Genomic DNA, 25,086 nt, shown 5'->3' with positions numbered 1-25,086 from the left:
TTGGTCCAATTGAGTTTGCCTTGTGGATGCCAACCCATCATCAATTTAAATAAGAAAAAAATTGAATTACAAAAAACGAAAAATAAAAATCTAATAGTCCCATAGAATATTTTTAGTCTCATAGACATTAAAATATCATTTCATTACATATTTCAATTGAACCCATCACATTTTTTACCTACTTTACATCATCAAAAATAATGTCACATATTCACTAAAGACACTCTCAATTGTTTTATTATAAAATATACATATTCACTAAAGACATTCTCAATTGTTTTATTATAAAATATATAGCGAAGAGGATTCTATTTTAAACAACCCATTACTTTTGGTTTGGAATTGGTCCAATTGAATTTGCCTTGGGTGGATGCCACGTACTCTACCTTTATGCATGTACATTTGGAATCCAACCAATTCTCATCTACAAGATTAGGTTAATGGCATCTAGTTATTGTGGGGCCTAGGGCCCAAAGTTCATGAGAATAAAACTCTGGCAAAATTGTTGTTCACCCGTTGAGTACAAGTGTCGATAAATCTCGGAGGAGTGGCACTTTCCACCAAATTAGTCCTCTATGTTAAATGTGAGCTAAATTAGCGGTTTCTCCCTGGCCCTTGTAACAAATTAACAATAAGCAAAAAGCTTCTTAATCGGATTTAGTTAAACCCTACACATCACAAACCCTAACTCCACTGGCCAACTAAATTATCGGCACCACAACTGATCCACCGAGTCAGGTCCGGTTAGGTGTCAGTCAAAACCCTAATTACCGGTCAAAACCCTTAGCAAATTTCTTTCAGTGCACGCATACTTTTGGATGATATCTTCGCCGCCTAGTTACCGGTCAAAACCCTAAGCAAATTTCTTTCAGTGCACGCATACTTTTGGATGATATCTTCGCCGTCCGATCTTCCATCGGACGGTCTAGGAAGTGGAGTTTGTGTAAGCCGTTGGATCGGAGTGGATTGATGCGAACCGCACGATTATTTTAAAAGAGGGTTCCATGGCCGTTGGCGACAACATATGTTGAGAAGAGGAGAGCTGATCGATCTATTGTGTTGTGGAGAGCGAAGCAGGGGAGCTCTGCGATTCATTTTTGGTGGGAAGCTGAAGCTGCTTATTCGCGTTTTTGATTCAGGTAGGCGATGTTTAATTTCAACTGTTCATGAATACTGTCTTCTATTGTTGCTTGCCTTCTTCGCAGAAGGGATTTGATCGAATTTTGATTGTGGCCTAGTCGAGTTATGGTTTCTTGTTACGTTCGATGGATGGCTTTTCGGGTTTCTCCATTATGACGTTTGTGTCACATTTCGCATTGAAGGGTTATGTTTTTCGGTCTTTCTTTGTTATCCTGTAGAATTTTGGGTTTTGAGGGCAATTTAAATTTGTTTTCTGGCATAAACTTTTGATTCGTGTCAAAGAACTGGTTTTTACTTCAGTTTGGGGCATCGTTGCAAGTAAGGAATGCAATTGGAAGCTCTGGCATAAAGGGATATTGCGGCTGGTTTTTTGTTTGTTTGTTGGTTTATTTTTATTAGTTTGGTATTTTACGCGGGGAGTGTTTTTTTTTTGGTTTCTTTATTCTAAATTATATATTGTTGTTGTTTTTTTGTTTGTAATATCTATGTTCGTTTGAATAGCTTCGGACCTGTGTATTTTAACTTGCCTTAGTATTTATTCTGGTTTGCATACAGAATTCTTCCGTGGATCGAACTACTTTTTTTTCTTTGTATGTTTAGGATCTTTTTAGAAAGGACACCTTTGTTTGATATTGGTGCGTCTCGATGGGCAAGTTATCCAGGTGTTTGTTTAAAATGTTTTATGCGATGGGGCTTATTTGCCTCATTTGCAGATAAGCCGTAGATAAGAGTTTAGGGTATTTAGAGGTTATTTTTGTCTAAATTTGATGTATCTTCTAAGATCTTGAGGGGTATAGGGTACGGGCCTTGTTTTGTTTTTCTGTTCCGTACCTTTTGTGTTGCCTTAACAACAGACACATGCGCTAGTATGCGCATTGTGGGTGGATCTCGTATTTTTTCTATTGTACAATTAGGGATTAGGGTATTTGCTTTGGTCGCACACGTATGACTCTTTTGGGTGGATCTAATAGTTTTCTAGTCTTTAGGTGTGATGGTGAGTGAACATTTTGTTACTGTGCAGATGTTACTGTTAGATGTTACGCAGATTTGATCTTACGAATGATTTTGATTCAATGGCTGATGTGATTTTCTACTCTGAGCAGGAATACTTGGTTTTTAGAAAACCATGGGTAAAGAGAAGACCCACATCAATATTGTGGTCATAGGACATGTCGACTCTGGCAAGTCCACCACTACCGGTCATCTTATTTACAAGCTTGGCGGTATCGACAAGCGTGTGATCGAGCGTTTTGAGAAGGAAGCTGCGGAAATGAACAAAAGGTCATTCAAGTATGCCTGGGTTCTTGACAAGCTTAAGGCTGAGCGCGAGCGTGGTATTACTATTGACATTGCTCTCTGGAAGTTTGAGACAACCAAGTATTACTGTACCGTCATTGATGCACCAGGCCATCGTGACTTTATCAAGAACATGATTACGGGTACATCACAGGTCGGTTTTTTGCATCAAGCTATAAATACTCCTTTTTTAGATAAATGGCATATCGAATTCCTGATGTTATAGCTTTTTAAATTATTATATTTGTTGATTGCCAATTTGTTCATTTCTTGTTATGGTTCATGATTCGGGCTTGTATGTATTTGTCTAGGCCGATTGTGCTGTTTTGATTATTGATTCTACCACCGGAGGTTTTGAAGCGGGTATTTCGAAGGATGGACAGACCAGAGAACATGCTCTTTTGGCATTCACTCTGGGAGTGAGACAGATGATTTGTTGTTGTAATAAGGTATGCATTGATTTCATTGCGAAGTGTTTTGCAGTATTTATTTGTATGGATATTTTATTGAATTTTCCATTGAATTTTAGTTGATAGACGCGTTCTATGTGCTTATGGTGTTTGCATCAAAATTGCAGATGGATGCTACCAGCCCCAAGTACTCCAAGGCCCGTTATGATGAAATTGTAAAAGAAGTGTCATCATACCTGAAGAAAATTGGGTACAACCCCGATAAAATTCCTTTTGTTCCTATTTCTGGGTTCGAAGGAGATAACATGATTGAAAGATCCACCAACCTGGATTGGTACAAGGGCCCAACTCTATTGGATGCCCTTGACCAGGTATCTGAGCCGAAGAGACCGACTGACAAACCCCTTCGATTGCCACTACAAGATGTGTACAAGATTGGTGGTATTGGAACTGTGCCGGTGGGACGTGTTGAAACCGGTGTCATTAAGCCCGGTACGGTTGTAACCTTCGGTCCCACTGGGTTGACAACTGAAGTCAAGTCAGTAGAAATGCATCATGAAGCTCTGTTAGAGGCATTACCCGGTGACAATGTTGGCTTCAATGTCAAGAACGTTGCAGTCAAGGATCTGAAACGTGGGTATGTTGCATCTGACTCCAAGAACGACCCAGCAAAGGAAGCAGCTAGCTTTACCTCTCAAGTAATCATAATGAACCACCCTGGGCAGATTTCGAATGGCTATGCACCTGTGTTGGACTGCCACACCTGCCACATTGCTGTCAAATTTGCTGAAATTATGACAAAAGTCGATAGACGATCCGGTAAAGAACTTGAGAAGGAGCCCAAATTTCTGAAGAATGGAGATGCTGGGTTTATTAAGATGGTTCCCTCCAAGCCCATGGTTGTGGAGACATTCTCTGAGTACCCCCCACTCGGTCGTTTTGCGGTGAGAGACATGCGTCAAACGGTTGCTGTTGGAGTCATCAAGGGTGTTGAGAAAAAGGATCCCACTGGTGCCAAGATCACCAAGGCTGCGGCCAAGAAGGGTAAATGATGTTTGCTGCTACCAAGTACTTTTGTGCAGAGGAAGGAAGACGGTTATGGATACCATACTTCAACGTGGTGTAGAAGCTTGTCTGATTCTGATGCACGAGATTTGGTAGTTAGGGGTTTAGTGGCTCGGCGCATGCAAACATGGGTTCTTGATCGGCGGTGGCAGCATATTCGTAATGCAATTTATTGTTCCTAGCATTTTAGTAATTTGGGCGGGTTTGGTACAACTTTGTGGGTGAGGGTTTAGTACTTCATCGGATTTTCAAAGACCATTGCAACCGCAATTTAATTGTGGATTTTTATGTTTGTGCATTGTGGAAGACTTTTTATGTGAGTCAAGTTATGAGAATATTGTGTCAAGTTTGTTTACAATGTGATGGTTGGTGTTTTATTGTTCTGGCGTTTACATCGTGTCTTTTTTAAATTATGAAGAAACTTAACGTTGGTTCATGAAATGCTCACATTCTGATTTTAATTTTTAATTTTTATGAGTCTTAGATTCGTTGTTGGTAAATGTCGGTACCATGATGACTATTATAATATTTGAGCCTGTTAAAGTAAGTTTTGCTGTGTCTGCACACGTAGTTAAGGTTTTGCATTATTGTGGACCTATTTTTCTTTATGGGTTAGATATTGTTGGCGATGTTGTGGGTGGTGGTGAATTTTGTGCTCTTTGCAGTATATTATTGAAGTTCCTGGCACTGGAAGTTTCCACTACTATGTTGCAGTTATCGAATCTCTCTATTGTATCTCTCTTTGAAGGCATTATGCCCGAACAATGTGCAGTTCTGTAGCTATTTGTGTTCTTGTTTTTGTGTTGTTGTGCAAAGGCTGAGTTGTGTTCTACTGTGGTTGACTACTGTTTATTTTTACAAATTGAGGGCGCGGTTCATTGGTATGCTATACAGGCATTGAATTTACCTCTATGAGGTTGTGCAAAGGTTGAGATGCTTTACAATTCTCGATTGCTTTATCTTTACAATAATTTGCGAATGTCGATATAAATGGCTCTGGAAGTGAAGTTTGTAAAATAAAATTCTTAAATTGCTGTCACTGGATTTACACATGTTTCTATATTTTTATTTAAAGTCTTTCATGGAGTGATAACTTTCTTTGGAAATATCATCTTCTCGGGAATCCGGACATTTTATCGTTTTTAATCAGGAGGTCTAGTCCTTTGTTGGTTTACATGAATTTCAAGATACATGTTTCTGGTACAAAGAGGTTATTGATAAATCATGTACTATTTTTTTTTTTTTTTTCTTAAATTTTATCATTTCAATTGGAACTTTTTACCATGTTTTAAATTACCCCCGTCACAATTCAAACGGTTAGAAAACATTAAATCTTAACAGGGGGCGGGAGAAGGCTTTCACTGTTGTAATTGAGAAACAGGAGACAAGGCTTTGTTTCCTGAATAAACAGTTTTAACCTCGTGAAATGATTGAAAATTTCCAGTTTGCTACTTTACTTGGACACTTGCTTGGTATCATAACAGGGTTAAACGGGGAACACATCGGTATGTTATCATGGGATATGTGCAATTGCAAATTCACTTGCCATATTTGTCTAATGAATCTATGGCTAGTGGTTTAGTTTCATCATATGAAATGGCCTTATTTTTTCCGCTGCCCAATTTTTTCATAGTAATCTGCTGCACGTTAACAGAAATGCCCCAATCGATCAGCATAACGTCCAGCCTGATGAGGGTCAGGAGGGAGGTCAAATGTGGTGATCTGATCGTGGGAGGGTCAGGAGGGAGGTCAAATGTGGTGATCTGATCGTGGGAGGGTCAGGAGGGGAGGTCAAATGCCTGATCGTGGATTTTAACATTTCCATTTTGCTTTGATCAGTCCGTTTTTTCATAGTAATCTGCTGCACACGTTAACAGCAACGTCCCAATCGATCAGCATAACGTCTAGCCTGAGGGTCAGAAGGAAGGTCAAATGTGGCCTGATCGTGGGGGGTAAGGAGGGGGAGGGAGGTCAAATGTGGCCTGATCGTGGTTTTTAACATTTCCATTTTGCTTTGATCAATCCTTGTTATCCTTCAACATGCTCAGTATCATAACAGGGTTAAACGGGGAAGACATCGATATGTTATCATGGGATATGTGTAATTGCAAATTCACGCGCCATATTTGTCTACTGAATCTTATGGCTAGTGGTTTAGTCTCACCATATGAAATGGCCTCATTTTTTCTGCTGCACACGTAAACAGAAACGTTCCAATCGATCAGCATAACGTCCAGCCTAGGGTCAGGAGGGAGGTCTAATGTGGTGGTCTCTGATCGTGGTAGGGTCAGGAGGGAGGTCAAATGTGGTGGTCTGATGGTGGGAGGGTCAGGAGGGAGATCAAGTGTGGTGGTCTGATGGTGGGAGGGTCAGGAGGGAGATCAAGTGTGGTGGTCTGATCGTGGTTTTTAACATTTTCCATTTTGCTTTGATCAATCCGTGTTTTCCTAAAACATTTCCGCGTGGTCGGATGCTTCCATTCCCTGCAGTCGGCCTACCTCGTTATTTACTGTGAAATATGTTCATTTACGCGGGTGCTCTTTTATGTCCGAAAATCTGCTGTGTCAAAAAAAAGCTTGACCGAATTTGGATGTTGAAAAACTGAAACCAGATATGCTGCAATTTCAAAAGTTCCAAAGAATGATATACGGATTGTCGGATGTTTAGGTTTCTTTTCTATTGAATAATTTTCCTCTCTGGATACTCGATATACGGTCCGTCTGTCGAGGGGTTCGGCTACAACGTCAAAACCGTGTTTGAAACCTGTTTTTGCTCTGCGACTGGATCGCTGAGGGGGGGGAAGTCCGGGACCACGATCCGGTTGGTGGAAAAGCTGCCGCTTACTCCGCTATATCCTCAACCTTCAATTGGGGCGGAAAAAATTTAGAACGAGATTTACTGAAAGCTGCCGCTTACTCCGCTATATCACGATTAACTCCAGTCTTTGACCACACTGCTCCATTTCGTATTCAGGAAGATTTTTTGGGGGTTTCCAAGGATTTCACCCTTTACAACAGTAAGATATTATTTGGGCTTTTTGTACAGACCACACTGCTTCAATTCGTATTCATGAAGATTTTGCGGGTTTCCAAGGATTTCACACAGAACACTCTGGGATTCTTTGTGCTTTTCGTACAGGCATTCAAATAGAAATCAATCTGGAAAAGAAGAATATTACACAGGATTTTGGATTTGCAAAGGATTTCGAACACAGCATTCAGAGATTGTTTGTGCTTTTTGTACAGGCATTCATTTAGAAATGAATATGGAAAAGGAAATATTAAACTATGGATTTGCAACGATTTCACACATATCTGTGCTTTTTGTATAGGCATTCAAATATAAATCAATCTGGAAAATGAGAGTATCACACAGGATTTTTGGATTTGCGACTTGAAATTTCTTGGATACACATTGCACACACGCTGCCTGCTGTCTTTGATCACTTTGCTGCATAATCTTTTCTGAACCTTCATGTGTTAAGTTCCAATTCTTGAACTGATCTTTATTTTGGTGGACTTTCAAAGCCTGTTAGAGACGACTCGTATTTTTAATTATGTTTTCATTTTGTTCAAAATTAGTTATATGTTGTTGCAATTATGAAAATTCTTTGTTTTCTTGCTTTCTAACCTTCTTTTTCCCTTATAGCCTGTGACCTGTTAATGGCCTCTTTTTCAGTGTTGCCCCTAGTTTTCCATTAGGTAAACTTCCCATCATCTCCATTGACATTCTACGCTGTTTTTTCTTAATTTTTTTTCCTTTATTGCCCTTTTGTAGAACTCTGATTTCTTAAATTCTATTGACTACATTCTTTATGAGGATCGTACCATTGCTTCAAATATGACTTTCTTGATTTTCCATTCCTTCAATTTTTGAAACTTAATATATTTACTGTAGATCCCCTTCCATGAACAAGGTGCTTTCATTTGAAATTTCTTTCCTTTTAATTTTCAAACTGATTTTGATATCCATTGGACTTTATATGAGGTTGCGTTTCTGATTGTTATCTCAATTTCAATCTTCCAAAATCATGAAAACTGCTTTTGATATCTATTGGACTTGATATGAGGTTGCGTTTCTGATTGTTATCTCAATTTCAATCTTCCAAAATCATGAAACTTTCTTTTGATTTGTCCACCGCCATGTTTATTTGAGGTTCATAACTTTCATTTGTCTTCCAAAATCATGAAACTTTCTTTGATTTGTCCTCGTCAATGTTTATTAGAGGCTCATAACTTTCATTTGTCTTGCCTTTATCTTGATGGGACAGTACTGTCTCTCTTTTATTGCATCATCTTGTACTTGTTCATCTTCATAATTTCCAATGTCTACAATCACATTACTCATCTTCATATTTTCCAGTACCGGCAAACAAATTTACTCGTATAAACAATTAGTTTGTAAAACTTGAGATTCATATATTCCTCTCCATGCTTTTTCCAAAATTGACTTCCCTGGTTGGATTTCTCAAATTTTCCATAATATTTTTAACTCGTTTTTCATCCTTCTCTTTTTCATAAAACATTGGTCCTTGTTCAGGTTTATAGAGAAGATTATTTGCTCTACTTCCAGGCAATGATTTTCATACCCTTTCCTGCATTTTAATTTCCTTATTGTTTCTTAGATGATTTTTTTTGGTTAATCCATGTTTTAATCTGCTTGCATTCAGTGTTACTATTTGACTTTCCTTTCAGTTTTAAACCACGACTTTGGCTTTTCCTTTTTCTTTTTTCTTCTCTTTGTAGCAGATTCATCTATTCCTCTCCATGCTTTCCGAAATTGACATCCTGGTTGGATTTCTCAAATTTTCCAAAAGATTTTTATCTGGTCCCTCATCCCTCTCTTGTTCAGGGTTATAGAGAAAATTGCTTGCTCTACTTCCCAGCATTGATTTTCATACCCTTTTCTGCATTTCAACTTCTTTATTGATTCTTAGAAGATTTTTTTTTGTTGATCCAAACATTTAATCAATGCCTTAATCAGATTGCAATCAGTGTTACTATTTGACTTTCCTCGTCAACTTTAAACCATGACTTTTGTTTTTTTTAAACGACTTTAAAATAAGATAGTTTCTTTAACCCAACTATTTTTTCTTTTCTTTAACCCAACTATTTTTTCTGTGTCCTCAAATCATTGTTCTTGGCACTCATTTTATCTTTTTGAAGCATTTTTTTTTTTTAAATTTTACAAAAATTTAATAGGCAAGTATTAATATATACAAACTATAAAATAATTGATCATTTTCTTTTAATGTTTTAATTTTTTGTTCACCCTTGGAAAAAAGTCGTAATTTCTATTAATAAAAAGAAATTACATTTTGTAGATGCTAGAGCATATGCATATGGAAGCAGTGTTGCCTATCGAGTTCACGAAAAAGTCAAAAAGTTATCAGTGGTTTTCCACGCAGGGAGTCTTGTAACATCTCATATAGGTGAGCTCAAAAAATAGAAAAAAGACCACAACAGTGAACAAAAGAGCTAATATTTGGGAGGATCATGACTTCCTCCCCTTTTTCTTCTCAACTTTTCGCCATTTTCCTTGGGACGGTATTATGGGAACAAGTTGAAGTGGATTTTCTTCGCTGGGTCGAGGATTTTCCTTGTCTGAATCAGAGGTGTTTGATGAGCGCTGCCTTTTTGGTTCCACTGATTTCCATTGAATTTGAATTCTTCCCCGATTATGATTCCATAGGCTCTTGTGGAGATGTCTTTTGGGTTTTTGTTTGGTTGCTTTCATTTGGGGCGGGTTCTCCCTCTTTACTATCTTCCTCTTTTTTCGGATTTGGATGGGAGAAGTTCCATCCCTTTTGATGGTTCCCTGTTTTCATCTTTCTGCAGCGGTTCTTTTTGTATTTTGGACATGCATTTTGCAAGTGTCCAGTTTGTTGACATATTCTGCACTTGAACGTTGTATTTTCATAGTCTAATCACTGCAACCAGTTGCGATCTTTGTGTTTCAGTTTTATGCTTTCCAGTAATTCTTTACTAAGGTCTACTTCCACAGATATGCTTGCGAAAGTAAAAATTCTTTCATCGATTTTTTGTGTATCCATTTTGATGAATTTGCGTATGGATTTACCTATGCATGCAAGTATCTTTTGGTCCCATAAATGGATAGGGAGATTATGAAGACATACCCATACAGGCATCATAGAAACAACAAAAGTGTTTGCATCAAACTCAGGGAACCATGGAGTGATAAAAAGACTCGAAGATCCCTAGAACCACGGTCCTTCTTGAATCACGAGCTCTCTGACTTTTGGTGACTGGAATTTAACTATAAAAAACCCTTTGGAGCAGAGATGGATCTCACAGTGCAACAACCATTTTGTGAGTATCCAATGAAACAGATCCAAGGGTTTGGGCCAAAAACTGTTAAAACAACAAATGATGGCTTGCTTTTCATAGTTGTCACATACTTTCTCTGCTTCTGTTGTATCGATTATTAGTTTTGGTGTGCGCTGCAGTTGCTCCACTATGTATGGACTTGGTTCTGTTCTGCCCTGCTTTGGAGCTGTCGGAGGAGCTTTTCCACTTTGTAAAATATGCTTGTAAGATGTTTCTTTGCTTTTGTATCGCTGGCGCTGATCTGGGTTGTGATTTGATTTGTACCCACTGCCTCTTGTTGATTTGTTGGTTGTTGCACCTCCACGTAATCTCATATTGAGAATGATTGTGGATCTTGGCTTGATGTTGTAATCCTTCAAGGTTCTGTAGTCTTGTAGCGATCTGCCCCCTGTTATTAGGTGTTGCTTGCCAGCCGGGTAACCAATCTGATTGGCTATGTTGTTTTTCAGATCTATTACACTATCTGTTGCAGAAGTCCAGATCAAGGTTGTATTCCCCGTGGGCGTTCTGACGAAGATTTGAAAGCGATTGGGTACTGTTCTGGCGAAGCTAGGACTGGCGATCTGGGGTCGGGATCCAGTCTGGAAGTCTTCCCTTCCTGCTAAAGTGGCTTCGATTGCTTCTGCCCCAATGGCCTTACAAAGATCGAGAATGATCTTTGCATTCGGCAACCTCTGCTTCCCGGATACACATTTTGCCATCTTTGAGAGCTCAACCAGCCAGAGACGCTCCCGTCCATCTGTCAAAACCCTGGCTGGCTTCTCTTGATTTACTTTGTTGGTCCTTTCGATTCTAAGAATAGTCTTCTCAATGAAATCCGTGTCTTTCCCATTTGCCAGATCTGGGCAAAACAAAACTATATCAGATCTGTGGAGAAAGACCTGGCCTCTGCACCAGGCTTCCTTCCACTAGGGTGCGGGAATTAATGAATTGTCGAGGTTTGCCGCTGCCCCCTTGACTGTCGCTGGGCACTTGCTCATGGTCGTCCAAAGCTCTCCCTCATACCCTATTCTGATACAGCCTATCTCAGTCTTGATCAAATAAGCGAGACTGTGGATCGGCCATGACTTGAATAACCTAGCAGCGTCTGATCTGTGGAGAGAAAGATTCGCCACAGATAAGACAGGTCTTGCTTCAGGTCCAAACCATAGCATTGCCCATAGCCCGATATCTATTCGCCCCACTGCGTGAGGGTGTCGATCTAATCTTGGGGAGCTCCCCTTCTTGATTTGCAGAGTGTCAGCAGCAGTAATCATAGCAAGAACCCTAGCCATGGCGCCGATCTCCTCCAAAGGGATTTATAAAATGATTGATCATATTTTTATAAAATGTTAAATTTTTATTTTTTGGGCAATATGGTAAAATAAATTTAATCTATATAAAGTTTTAGCAAATTAATTTTAGAAAAATTAGAAATTGATGAATATTCATGTTTGGAAATCTACATAATCTAATCCCTAAGATATTCTTTGAAAAAATAGAAATGGGCGAATATTCATTTGTTGAAAAAGCATGGAAAATTAGATCTACCTCAACTTTTCACGTGAGGACCATTTTCTCTAACCTTTAACATGCTAACTTTTTTTCTTCATTTTCACTTTATTTGTAGGTCTCACTACTAAATTACTTGCCTAGGTTATCTCTTCTAAACCTTGTTATCTCTTCTTCTTAACCTTCTCTGTGAAGTGTTTTGGTTCTTAGTCTTTTTAAATCTTGTGAATATTCATTTTTGGAAAAATCATGGAAAATTAGTCATCTACATAATTTAATCCCTAAAATATTTCTTGAAAACATAGAAATAGTTGAATATTCATTTTTGAAAAAACATGGAAAATTAATATTTAGGAGTACCTTAAAATATCTTACCTTTGAGGATCGCTTTAACATGCTCACATTCTGTACATGCATTTGATATTCGTTGATTGGGGTTCAATTCAGAGGGTTTCTTGATGCAGGTGTGTCCTTGAGATAGAGCTTGCATGCATGTGTTCGAAATTCATTGATCGAGGTTCGGTTTCGAAGGCTTCGTGATTCTTAGGCCGATTTCTCCATGCAGACAAACTTTCTTGCATCTCCCGAGATTCTCTATTAGTACACAACTTGCATGCATGTGTGTCCCTTAGACGAAGCTTGCATGCATGTGTTCAAAATTTGTTGATTGGGGAATTTCAAGGGCTTTGTGATTTTCAGTTCAATTTCTCCACGCTGCTAGACTTTCCTGCATCTCCCGGGATTCTCTATCAGTACACAAGGCCTCTGATGGACTTAGACATGGACGTCAATCAAATTTTTGAAATCTTGTTATAGTGCCTAGCTTCACTTGAACCCGCAGTAATCATGGTTGAGGGTCAAGGGGTACAACTTGACACTGGTATCATGGGGTCAGAGTTCTCATTCCATACATCCTAGGGAAAAACAAATGTTGCGGAAAATGGAATTTCTTGAAACTACACACAAGAAGCTCTGTTCAGAAATACACACCCTCTCTGCTAGAGTTTTAGAGGTGGAAGGGGATAATTTATCCCTTAAGAAGATATTACATGAAAGAAAATAGCAAGAAATTCTCCATCCTCCAAATGATGTGTTGCATGTAGAGATTCTCGTCCTTAAAAGCAAGTAGGGAGAAATTTGATCCCAACGAGCCACTTTCAAACAAGAAACTGAGACACACATCAATTCTTGGGCACAAGTGGTTTGGGGGAAGGGTACAACTCCTAAAACTCCTACCCCTCTTGTAGCAGTTGAGGAGGTGGTGCAAGCAAAACTTATGGAAGAATGCACCAGACAGGCAAGAGAATTAAATTTCAAGGTGAGAGGTCCTCCCTTACCTCACCCCTCTCCGGACCCTATGGAATTGGGGGCTAGGTTTCTTTGGGATACCCTTAGACTCCCCGATATAGCTCTAGACAGAACCTGGTTGGGCTATGACTCCACTCTCTTCTTCAAGTTCTAGACTGCATCTGATCGACTTCATGCCCTAAGCGCTAAGCGGAAGTTGTTTTCTCTTCCCAACAAGGTTTTCTTCGCTAAGGACCTCACTCGAGCATAGGTTGTGAAACTTAAACAATCTATAGCATAGATTAGGGTAGCACCGTAGGTAGGGAAATGGGTAGTTATTAGGAATAGTCCGATAATCATTCGTGTTTCCTTCCCACCTGGGTGGGAACCTTGAACTGGAGGTTCCAAATAACAGGCTCAGATGACAGGGTGGCATTTATATTTGTTGTTGGAACGACAATGGATCTTTTTGGTCATCATTAGGACTCTTGTATGACGCTTTCGAATCAATGGACATCATTTTCATGATTGACAATGGATCTTTTTGGTCATCATTAGGACTCTTGTATGACGCTCTCGAATCAATGGACATCCTTTTCATGATTGAGACTCATGCGAGCCCTATTCAACTCTCCTAGATATTGTAGGTTACCATTGGATCTCAATTTGCAGGTAGAAGATGAAGAGCTCAGGAGGGGTCAGAGGATCAGGTGGAGTTGCTTGTTTGACTAGTGACTCACTTCAGAACATGGTATTTTTGGTAGCCGAAGATGAATTTGCGAGGTTTATGTGGATTCAGATTAGCGTCAGAGTTTCTTCTAAGAGGGACATCTACATTGTAGTTTGTTACTTTTCTCCAGCGTCTTCACCATTTTCCATCCATAATGGCTCAAATGGGGATCCCTTTATAGATTTGTACACCAAAATCACCCAATACTCTATTAACGGGGAAGTAACCCCTTAGGTGACTTCAATTCTCTAACTAGAGATCTCCACATCCCTCTCCACGATCGATCAGAGGATGTGTTTTGTACCCAGGGGATAGATCCAAATTCAGTAGGGCTTCACTAGATGTCAGATGATGTTTTGAGGCCCACTACAGTGTATGGTAAACATTTTGTTGACGATGTTGGACCCACCAACATTTAGGAGATCTCCCCGGTAAGAAGTCCCAACTAAACCTTAGACCATTTGGAGTAGGAGTTCTAGCAGTGGGTGGTAATGTAATTCCTTGACTGTGGTAGTGCGTGGAGATAAATATGATAATTTTGGAGGGACGCAAGTGTGTGACCTTGCGGCAAGTCAAGTGAGATACATTGGGGTTCTAACACACAGAAAGGAAAATGAAGTGTGTCCCTTAGAACTCTGTAATAGTACGCAACTTGAAAGAAACACACGAGCGGAATGACATCACAAGCTAAAATGTAGAATAATCCACACATTAAAGTGACGAGTTAATCCAACAACACACATTCAATAAGATTCATACAATTGCATACAAAGTAGTTCATAACCAAATGCATAAGTTAAACAACATACATTGCTAAAACAACCATAATAGTCCAACTACAATAACAACATATGCATGACAACATGCTGGCTTTGTTATTATTATTATAAGTGAAAGTTCCATCCAAACATACACCATTGAACCACTAGCCCTAATGATGGAACATTATAGTCAATAATCCTACTCCTCCAAAGAAGTGTACTCGCTCTACGTTGTGGAGAGGCCAAGGCTTGTCACAATACTCCCAAGCATTTTCTAAGCCTAATCTTAGTCAAAAGCTTGGCTCCCAAAACCTTGTTCTATGATTTATGAAGTTTTATTTATAATAAAAGGTGAGGTGACCCTTGACATTCCCCTTTGTGACTCTTTGACCACCCTTATGATTCTTCAATTCCTTTACAAATAACTCATTACATTACACAGTGATTGTTCACATTCCATTAATGACACTTTGAATTTCACTTACAACATATTGGCAAATAATATTACGTTTTCCACATGTACGCATGTGAGACAAAATAGGCTAGAGACAACCTAACAAGACAAAACAATATGACTCCGAAGTTTGGGGAAATACCAACTCGGCAAGCTTGTTGGCTTGTTGGGCCCTGACTTAGGTTCAGAGTTAATTAACCAAACAAATCTCTGTACTAGTGGCCCTTTCGGCTACAGTGTGCGAAGCGTGCACTGAGGTCTCACCCGAAGTAGTATTGGAGGGAACTAGGTTTCTGCACCCTTGAGATGTCTGAGGGTTTGATTTGGTCCAACTGTGAGTCCCTTCGCGTAGGTTACTTCACGCACTTCCCTGGCCTTCGTGCCCTCATATATTCGCCTTTGCGCAGCGCTAACCAGAGGCCGTGGGGCTTTTGCGCTGCTGGAGCAACGATTTGCACTATTCCCCTAAGTCACACCCGTGATCTTACTTACCTTTTTATAACAGTTAGTTATCTTCGCATAAACAAATGCCTTATGTTATATTTACTTATTCAGCTCATTCATATGAGTTCACGCAGTGAATAAACAGTAAACTTGCAATTCGTACCCAATAATACATAAAACAGGAAAAGATACACAGAAATATGGTAAAACTTCTCTTTATTAATGCTTCCAACGGTTACAAACTCGACTTGCCTTGCGCACTCAGCGGCAGGGGTCCGTGCACTCAGCTGCAGAGCCTTCTTCTACTCTACGACCCAAAGACACGACTTACACTTCGACTCAATGTTTCATTGATTCTTTAGACTCATCTTTTTTCCCATCTCTTCGATGTTTTCTACACTTAGAGCCTCGCTCTAGGGTAGATCTTTTAAACCGACATTACATTACAAAAACAAGGGTAGACAACCCTGTGACTCTATTATGACTTTGCGCTCTGCGCCCACAAATCGCAATGTCTTTACAATGGACTTAGTCAAAACATGGGCTTTAAGCCCCAAAACATGGGCTTTAAGCCCCAAAACATGCCTTGGGGGTGTGTCCACACCCAACAGGGCCACAACACAAACATCGTGACTCGCTCTCGAGTCACGATGTCGGTGCGGAAATCTTTGCGTGGAGACCCTCAAATTCTGCTCGAACAGCTGCAAGGTCGATAGCGTACTAAGCGGTTGCCTGCTGAATCCCTTGTACACGTTGTTCCAAGACTGCGGTGTCGGAACTGTTTCACTGCATCTGTTCCTGCGTCCCCTACATTTGTTTATAGTCTCGCGCCTTCTTCCGGCTACTTGGAACGCGAACACTGTGCTTTTGTCGGCGATTCAGATAGTTGGGCCACCCGCGTATGGCTTCAATCGACTTCCATTCACTTTCCTTGGGAAAGGTTCTCCATTTAGCTTTACCAGCTGCACCGCTCCTCCATCTGTGACCTCCTTAACAACATACGTTCCCATCCAATGCATTCTGAACTTTCCTGGGAATTTATCAAACTCACTGTCATACAGTAACACTAAATCGTTTACCTTGAAGATGTGCAACTTAATATGGCGATCGGGCTAGGCCTTTTCGCGCTGCTTTTGTACCTTCTGATGGAACCCAGCCGAAAACCGTTCCTTTTCAAGTTCTTCCAACTGCGCGAGCCTCTTTTCCAGGGCTTCGCGGTCTATCATAGCTGTGAGCGCTTCTATGCACAGACTAGGCTCAATATACTCCATTGGCATGACCGCTTCCACACCATAGACCAATTGGAAAGGTGTTTGGCCCGTCAGTGTCTTACACGTTGCCCTATAAGCCCATAGTACTGCAGGAATGTGAAAATCCCAATCACTCCGTTGCGGGTTTCATACTTTGGTCAGTGCAGTCTCCAGTGTTTTGTTAAATGCTTCTATCGTCCCATTGGCTTGGGGGTGATACAGTGTGATTTTCTAGTGATACACTTGAAACTCTTTTGTCAGTGCACTGATGGTTTCGTTCAGAAAATGTGTACTACGATTGCTCATCAAGATCTTCGGACATCCAAATAGTGTTAATACGTGTTCAAACAGAAACTTCACGGCCGTGCAATCTTTTACCGGCTGCACCTCTGCCCAACGAGTCAGGTACTCTGTCGCAGTGATAATGTATCGCGCGCCCGTCTTTCCCTGGGGTGTGATAGGTCCTACAAAGTCGATCACCCACTTTTCGAAGGGCTGCAGCGTCATTTGCAGATTCAAAGGAATCTCGTCCCTCCGTGATGGTTTACCTATTCTTTGACATACATCACAGGGTTGCAGTGTGCTTTGAATCTTGATGAAGGGTTGGCCATCACAACCTTGCGCGGAGGATCTTTTGCGTGGTTTCTCTCCCGGCATAGTGTCCCCCTACAACGCCGCCATGCGCGTCTGCGAGGATATGACTACGTTCAAATTTAGGTACATATCTTCGCAATATCTCATCATTGGCCATCAAATATAGGTGCCCTGTGATGACAGAAAAATATGCCGCGCGCACCACCAATTCCTTCTTTTGCTAGACAGAGTACTCTTTCGGCGCAGTTCCAGTCATGAGAAAGTGGATTATGTCTTTGAAGTGACCATCCGCTACGCGCACAACAAAGAGCTGTGCAACAGGTAATCCTTCCTCCAAACTAGTAGGTTCTACTCCCGTCTCGATTCGCGACAAATGATCCGGTCCTGCGTTCAGGCGTCCAGGCTTCATCACGACCTCAAAATCATATTCTTGGAACAATAAGAGCCACCTGCATATGCACCCCCCCAACACAGGGTTATTGACCAAGTATTTCAACGCTGAGTGATCTATATACATCTTGAAGTGTCCCCTTAGCAAATAGTGCTGATATTTTTGGAGCGCGTACATCATAACCAATGCCTCATGTTCAGTTGTGGAATAGTTCTTTTCTATTTTAGACAACTTGCGACTCGCGAACGTGATAGGGTGATCCAAGCCCTCTCCACCCTCCTATGTTAGTACCGCTCCCAACGCTATACACGATGCGTCAACATAGACATGAAATTCCTCATCCCATTTTGGGAAGACTAGGATTGGCACAGAGGCCAATTTCTCTTTTAGTACATCGAGGTTCTTCATGCAATCATCATTCCAACAGAACGTGACAACCCTTTTTCAACAACATCTCCAACGGCGCGGTGATTTGGGCATAGCTTTTGATGAACTTCCTATAACACCCCATATGTCCCAGGGTAGCGCGTAGATGTTTGACACTTCACGGTGCTTCCAAATTCAGAATCACCGCAATATTCGCGGGGTCTACCATCAATGCCTGTTTGCAAACCACATATCCCAACAGGTTCCCAAAGGGAATGAGGAATGTGAACTTCTTAAGGTTCAACGCAATTTGGTGTCATCGGCAGGTATCCAACATCAAGCGTAAGCTCGCTACATGGTGCTTAACCAATCCAAATACAATCCAATCATCCAGATAAACCTCCAGGAACTTGTAGATATATTCTTTGAATGCTGCAACAACTATGCACAAAAAGATGGCCGACGCGTTCTTCAATCCAAATGGCATAACAATGTATTGAAAGCAACCCCATTCAGTGGCAAAGGTTTTCTTACTTCTATCTTCCAACGCGATTTTGATCTGGTGGTACCCTGAGAATCCGTCAGTGAAAGAATATGCTTCCTGCCCCCCGTCATTTTCTAGTACTTAATTTGTGAACATAGTTGGGAATGGGTCATGCACACATGCGTCATTCAATTTTCTGAGGTCCACGCATATTCTTATCTCACCTTTCTGCTTCTTTTCTTGTCCTACCATAAGTCTTACCCAATCGGATTCTTCCACTGGCTCAATGATTCCAGCTGCGAGCATCTTGTCTAGTTCTATGCGGACCTTCTCCTTGTACTTTAGATTCAAGCGGTAAGGCCTCTGCTTAATTGGCTTCGTATCGGGCTTTAATGTGATCCGCATCATTCCTAAATCTCCAATGATTCCTTTTAAGTCCGTGATCTTGGTGGGGAACAGGTCCTGGTACTCGCGGAGTAACTCAGCGACTTTATCCACCGTCGCGTCATCCCAGTAATCACCGAGCGTTGCATACTTAGGTTCGGCTTCCATGCCAATGTTTACCTGCTTTGTTTTTACCGGCGCGGTTATGTCAGGGTCTTCAATCAGTGGTCCTTGAACCTTGCGATAGCCTTCAGTTTCTGGAATGTTAACTTTTCGCGGATCCTCATTGTCTTCTTCAGTTTTTACGTTATAGCACTCCAACGCGTAGCTCAACTGAGTCGCCCATTCAGGCTTAATCAATTCTATGGGCTCCTAGGGTGTTTTAAAGATAACTGCTTTTATTGCTTGCAGTGCGTCATCAACAGTATCCCACCAACGATCCTCAAACGTGAAGGTTAACAGGAACCCTTCGCGCAAGATATCCCATTCACTCGTCCCATGGCGGATCTCCGTCTCTATATACCAGTTCATGGGTACAATATCTAGGGTATGACAGAACAGGTGCACCCACTCAGGTTGTGTCTCTTCCCCATAGACCGTTGTCTACTTGGCAAGGTGTGCGTGTGGATCATCCCGTCCGTCATACTTGTCTTTTAATCGCATCTGAGGCCTCCCAAACCATATGCGCATCATTCCCCTACATTCGTACTAGAAGCTTCCTTGGTGCGTATCCCACCACCTCGTGGGCATAGCGTGTAGTACCCATTTCAAAGCCTCGAAGCGTCGCTGTTTCGACACTTCTCTTTCGAATTTGTTCAAGAAGTCATCTACCTCGCTTAACCCATCATACGTAGGCAGATCTCTTATCTCCATTGATACACAGTGCAACGATCTCATCATCATGTTACAGTTCAGTGTGGTTACCTCGTGTAACCGGTTCTGCCATCGCTCTATCTCCTCGTCAGAATCCGATGTACAGGAGCTTTCGCGCTTCCATGAGATTTGTCCATCCGCGGTTGGATTTACCTAGTCTTGCTCTCACGCGGTTATTTTGTATATGCAATCCAAATCGTCGTCGCTGTCGTAATCGCGCACTGGCTCCGTGTAGTGCGATCCTTCTGCAGGGTCCAAAGGTACAACTACGCGCATAGTTTTTTTTCAAAAATTATCTTGCGCTTTTTCAAATTTATCACCCCATTCATGCCAGTGGCCCAATCGATTCCTAATAGCGTGGGGTAGGGATCGCTGTCATCAACAATCTCTATCACTTCAAAATCTGCCAACACGCTCGCTCCTTCAATATCTACTGCGATCCCCTGCAATCTTCTCATAGGTAGGATCTTTTACTGGTTCACCATTTGCAGTTGGATAGGAGACCATTGCAGCGTAGGCCTCCCCATGCGCTCCCATGTCTACTGCGGCAGAACGTTCGCGTCCGATCCTAGATCCAGAATCACTTGGTCCATTTCATATTCCCCAATCTGGGCGGTCAATCTCATCTCTCTTCCCGTCCTATGCGCGTGATTTCCGATCTTCCGGACTACGCGCGGTTCTCCTGGCGCGGTCCCAACGCATCTATTTATGAGTTCCTGTAGTCCCTTTACAACCTTGCTGTCGCGTAGCAGCTTCATGCATGTTTCCAGGAACATCGTGAGCATCGATGGGTCCATTTCCGACTCTGGTCTGTCTTTGCTTCCTGAAGGGGAGGCATCAACGAAGCTCTTCCTGGTTTCCATGAAGGTTTCCTTATCGCGCTCCAAATCAAGCTCTGGTTCTTTCGTCGAAGCCTTGCGAACCCAAATACTATCTTCAGGCTTCTTGCTTTTATCATTCCCTGTCGTAATTCCACTTCGGAGCACAATGTTCACATTAGATTCTTCATCGCGTGGCTTAGACCTCGTCATTTGCAGGTTCTAACTTGGGGGAGGTTGGAGCGCTCCCTTGTCGCACAACCTCGCTATCAGTGTGGGATAATCCTCAGTCTCATGATCAAACAATGTACAATACAAGCATGATGAACGCGCCGGATTCGTACAATCGCGGGCATAATGTCCTGGCCCTCCGCAATTGCAACATATCAGTGGTTCGCGACCTCTTCCAGGTCCTCCTCCACCTCGGCCTTATCCGCGCACTTGAAATTCGATTCGCGCCATCCATGCGTTCTGATCAAGGGGCCGTGTTTCGGCCTGAAATCTGTAGGTGGGAGTCCTATCCATTATTAGTTCATAGCGTCTACAAGTGTGCTCATCATGTCCCACTGACCTACAGAATCACAGAACAACCGTTGCAAATTATGCATGTACTTTGAAATAAATGGCAGTTGTCCGTAGCATGCTTTCCTCCTATTTGATAAATCGCGCACCACAAAGCAGGGGCCGCGCTAGGTCCTACTTGTGCCTCTGGTCTCAACGACATTGGTCCTCCTCCCATGAGGTAATTCGCGAACACTGGGTAGTGGTCCTTGTCATGACACTGACCCTTACATTTAACACACCATACCTCGTCGCGCACTTCTGGGCGAACTGTCCTATCCTGTTTCAGACTTTGCATCTCAAGGCACAAGTTTTTCAACTGCGTGTGGATCCGCTGAACTCCCAAGTTAGGATCATGTATCGGGGTCTCATGCAATCTCATTGTGATCCCCAAGGCCTCGGCCTGAGTGGTTAGCCTTTGTTGTGACAACGCGTTCCTTAAATGCAGTTAGCGATGCTACAAACCATTTGCGGTGTTGTCCATCCGTCAAAGTCATGTTAGCTTCGCGAATTGTGCACTTCAGTCTCTGATCCAACTGCCAAGGAGTCTCGCTTGGTAGCATCATGATCTCTTTGAAACCAATGATCGATTGCGCCTCTGACTTCGGCCTGCTAAATTCTTTGTTTAATGCTTTTGGATATCTGCGATCCCCGTATTCGGATTGCCATTGGAATGCTTAATGTACCAGGTCAGCGCGCGATCCTACAGAGCGCTGACCAACGTTGCTTTCTTTATATTGTCATCCATAATTCCCTGTGCTTGCCATACAACTTTATCAAGAACCAAAATTGGTCTGGATCTTCATTCCCTACTCCTTTGAACACTGGAAACTTTATCGCGCTTGCCATATTGACTTTCGGTGGTGGCGAAGGTGGTATGGGCAAAGATGGAGGTGAAGACAGTGAAACTCGCGATGGTATGGGTGGGGGTGGTATGTGCAGAATCATCTGCCTTATAAAATTGATTGCACTTCTTGGTGAAACCTTCATGAGCTCTTCCTCGTCTTCTCGCAGAGGTAAAATCAAGGGGCTAATTTCTAGCTTTACAATTCCTTCGTTTTTGTAAATTATCCCACTTCGCGTAGCCCCAAACATCAATTTATTTGCATAACCCGCTTTTCACACAGTAGTATTCTAATCAAAGTGCTCAAAGACTTAATGTACTTACCTCGCGGTCCTTTGAGAAAGCGTCGTTCTGCCTCGCTGTAGTTGACTGAAGTATCTACCTCGAACCTAGTGATGAATCCTCCTATAATTCGATCGAGCCAGTGATCAACATCGTGTGCGATCTTATCCTCTGATGTTTCCAATCTGCGCACCAATTCTGAAGTCCACACAATAGGTCTGTCGAGTTTGCACCTTCCTTGGCTATCTGCTAGCTTTGCGATCTATTTGTACAACTCAGTGGGGAAAGATGCGAAGAAAATTTCGTGGATCTCTATGTACAGGTAGCAGTGCAACCACTCTTCTTTTGATATTCGTGGATACCTGTTCTCCTGTGTCGCGAACTCGTGAATATTCCTATCCAACCAATCTTCAATTTCTTTCTTAGTTGGATTCTAGTGATACGACATTAGACATCTCTATGCTGATCCCGATCCCGACAACAAAACCATTTGTTGGCTTGTTGGGGTCAGACCTAGGTTCGGAGTTAATTAGCCAAACAAATCCCTGTACTACTGGCCATTTCAGAAACATTCTGCGGAGCGTGGACTAAGGTCTCACCCAAAGTAGTATAGGGGGGAGGTGCTAGAACCAAGTTTCCGCACCCTTGAGATGTCTGAGGGTTTGATTTGGTCCAACTGTGAGTCCCTTCGCACACTTCCCTGGCCTTCGTGCCTTGATATATTCGCCTTCGTGCAGCCCTAACTAGAGGCTGTGGGGATTTCGTGTTGTTGGAGCAGTGATCTGCACTATTCCCCTAAGTCACACCCACAATCTTACTTACCTTCTTATAACAGTTATTTATCTTCACATAAACAAATGCCTTATGTTATATTTACTTATTCAACACATTCATATGAGTTGGCACAGTAAATAGACAATAAACTTGCAATTCGTACCCAATAATACAGAAAAAAGGGAAATATACATAGAAATATGGTAAAACTTCTTTTTATTAATGCTTCCAATGGTTACAGACTCGACTTGTCCTGCGCACTCAGCGGTAGGGGTCCGCGCACTTAGCTGCGGACTACTAGGCCTCTGCGCACTTAGCTACAGAGCCTTTTCCTACTCTACGACCCAATGACAGGACTTACACTTCGACTCAATGCTTCATTGATTCCTTAGACTCATCTTTTTTCCCTTCTCTTCGATGTCTTCTACACTTAGAGCTTCGCTCTATTTATACAATCCCATGGTCCGTGGACGATGGGTAGATCTTCCAAACCGACATTACATTACAAAAACAAGGGCAGACAACCCTGTGACTCTATTATGACTTTTTGTTCTGCGCCCACAAATTGTGGAGTTTTTACAATGGACTTAGTCAAAACTTGGGCTTTAAGCCCCAAAACATGACCTGGGGGGGATTCCACACCCAACAAACTTCGACTTGATGCTTCTCGGTCACATATTGATGCCACGCTTGGGACTATGCAATGATGTCCCCAAACTTCTTGATGGTGTCTTTCTGATAGCGGACTCTTTCCTCCATAGCTTTTGGGTATATGGTCTTGGAATTTGTGTCCAACTCATCTGGAAGCATGTGCAACATGGTGTTGACCATGACAAGACCACCAATGTACTTTTGCATGTTTTGTGCGCTCAACTCCAAGTCATCCCTGGTGGCCTCTCGCCTTATCTACTTCATATACCTGTTGATCTTTAGCCGGACTTGGTTATTGTGCTTAGCTTCGGTGAGGGAACCCACTGATGGGATCCTGTGCGTTCTCACCATGACATCCAAACTCTTATACAAATGTACATATGAAGCCTGTATGTTGCTGATGAATGGGGCGCGCTGTTCATAGTTCTGGATCAACATTCAGACCTTTGCATTGTCTAGCTTTGCCTTTGGCTTCATCATCTTCGACAAGTGAAGTGGGGCCCCTTTGTACCGCATTGTCCACTCTTGCACATGGGCGATGACAACAGATATGTCCCTGAGAGTTTGAACAAACTCTTTGCTCCACTGCTCTAAGCCATGCACACGGATAACTACTTTATGCACGGTGATGAATCTGTCATAGAGCTTCCGCATGGTAGTCTCAATTTTTGATAATTCAACAAGTATCGCTTTCCTCATCTCTGCCATTGCGGAAACTGCACTCTGCTCTTTGTACTATTCTGCGTCTTGCCTGACTCCCTGCAAATTCTTTGCTATTTGTTCATTCTCAACTAACAAGAGCTTAACATTTGAGCTCCTGGCTCCTGCATAAGCCAAGGTGGCATCGACAAGGGCCACTGGATGCTTTCTAACACCTGGCACTATCACCTTTTCCTTCATGAATGCAGGTGATGCGTGATCATCCGGAAAGTGTTTTCTCTATGCCTATACAATCTTCTTCTGCAACTCGCCAAATGATAGATTATACACATCCATCACTGGGTCATCATCAAGCAGAAGAACCTCTCCTTACTCGCTTGGCACTGGTTCTGACACTGGAGGTGGTGGAGACCGAGAGGTGACCTCAGGTGCTTTCGGCATGAGTTCAGTGTTTTGATCCCATGGCTCTTGCCCCAACTCCATGTCCGTCACTTCAATCAGTTGCTCAATCTGCTGAGCAAGCTCCCGATCCTGCATTTTTTCACCCTCTTCTTCAAATTTGGGTTGTTCTGAATCCTCAACCTGTATGGGTGTTGTTTGCTCTGTCATTGCGCCTTGCATTTCTTCTTCCCCATGTTTCTGCTTCTCTTCCCTCTCTCTCCTCATTTCTTGCTCTTCTTGCAACTTCTTCTCTGTTTTCTGCAACTTTCATTATTCTTCCTCCAACTT

At 42.0% G+C, this 25,086-nt stretch overlaps 1 protein-coding gene across 1 annotated transcript; it reads left to right on the top strand.

The window, feature by feature from the left end:
• The first annotated feature begins 927 nt into the window (after window positions 1-927).
• Window positions 928-4,269, top strand: LOC149218043 (elongation factor 1-alpha). The gene is made up of 4 exons (XM_089383757.1): window positions 928-1,139; window positions 2,244-2,590; window positions 2,748-2,885; window positions 3,014-4,269. Exons 2-4 carry the CDS (start codon window positions 2,267-2,269, stop codon window positions 3,896-3,898), a joined length of 1,347 nt encoding a protein of 448 aa, XP_089239883.1. The 5' UTR covers window positions 928-1,139; window positions 2,244-2,266; the 3' UTR covers window positions 3,899-4,269.
• The last annotated feature ends 20,817 nt before the right edge of the window (window positions 4,270-25,086 follow it).

The sequence above is a fragment of the Pinus tabuliformis genome, chromosome Q (assembly GCF_031772625.1).
Source record: "Pinus tabuliformis cultivar Carrire ecotype Pingquan chromosome Q, CPIR1, whole genome shotgun sequence".
In the NCBI taxonomy this organism is placed as follows: domain Eukaryota; kingdom Viridiplantae; phylum Streptophyta; class Pinopsida; order Pinales; family Pinaceae; genus Pinus; species Pinus tabuliformis.
The sequence above is the reverse complement of the archived record's forward strand: the minus strand, read 5'-3'. Positions and strand labels throughout refer to the sequence as shown.

Excerpts from the sequence above, each read along its gene's own strand:
- LOC149218043 (XM_089383757.1), top strand. The coding sequence starts at position 2,267 with ATGGGTAAAGAGAAGACCCACATCAATATTGTGGTCATAGGACATGTC. Across the intron at positions 2,591-2,747 it reads TGATTACGGGTACATCACAG|GCCGATTGTGCTGTTTTGAT; the intron begins GTCGGTTTTTTG and ends GTATTTGTCTAG. Across the intron at positions 2,886-3,013 it reads TGATTTGTTGTTGTAATAAG|ATGGATGCTACCAGCCCCAA; the intron begins GTATGCATTGAT and ends TCAAAATTGCAG.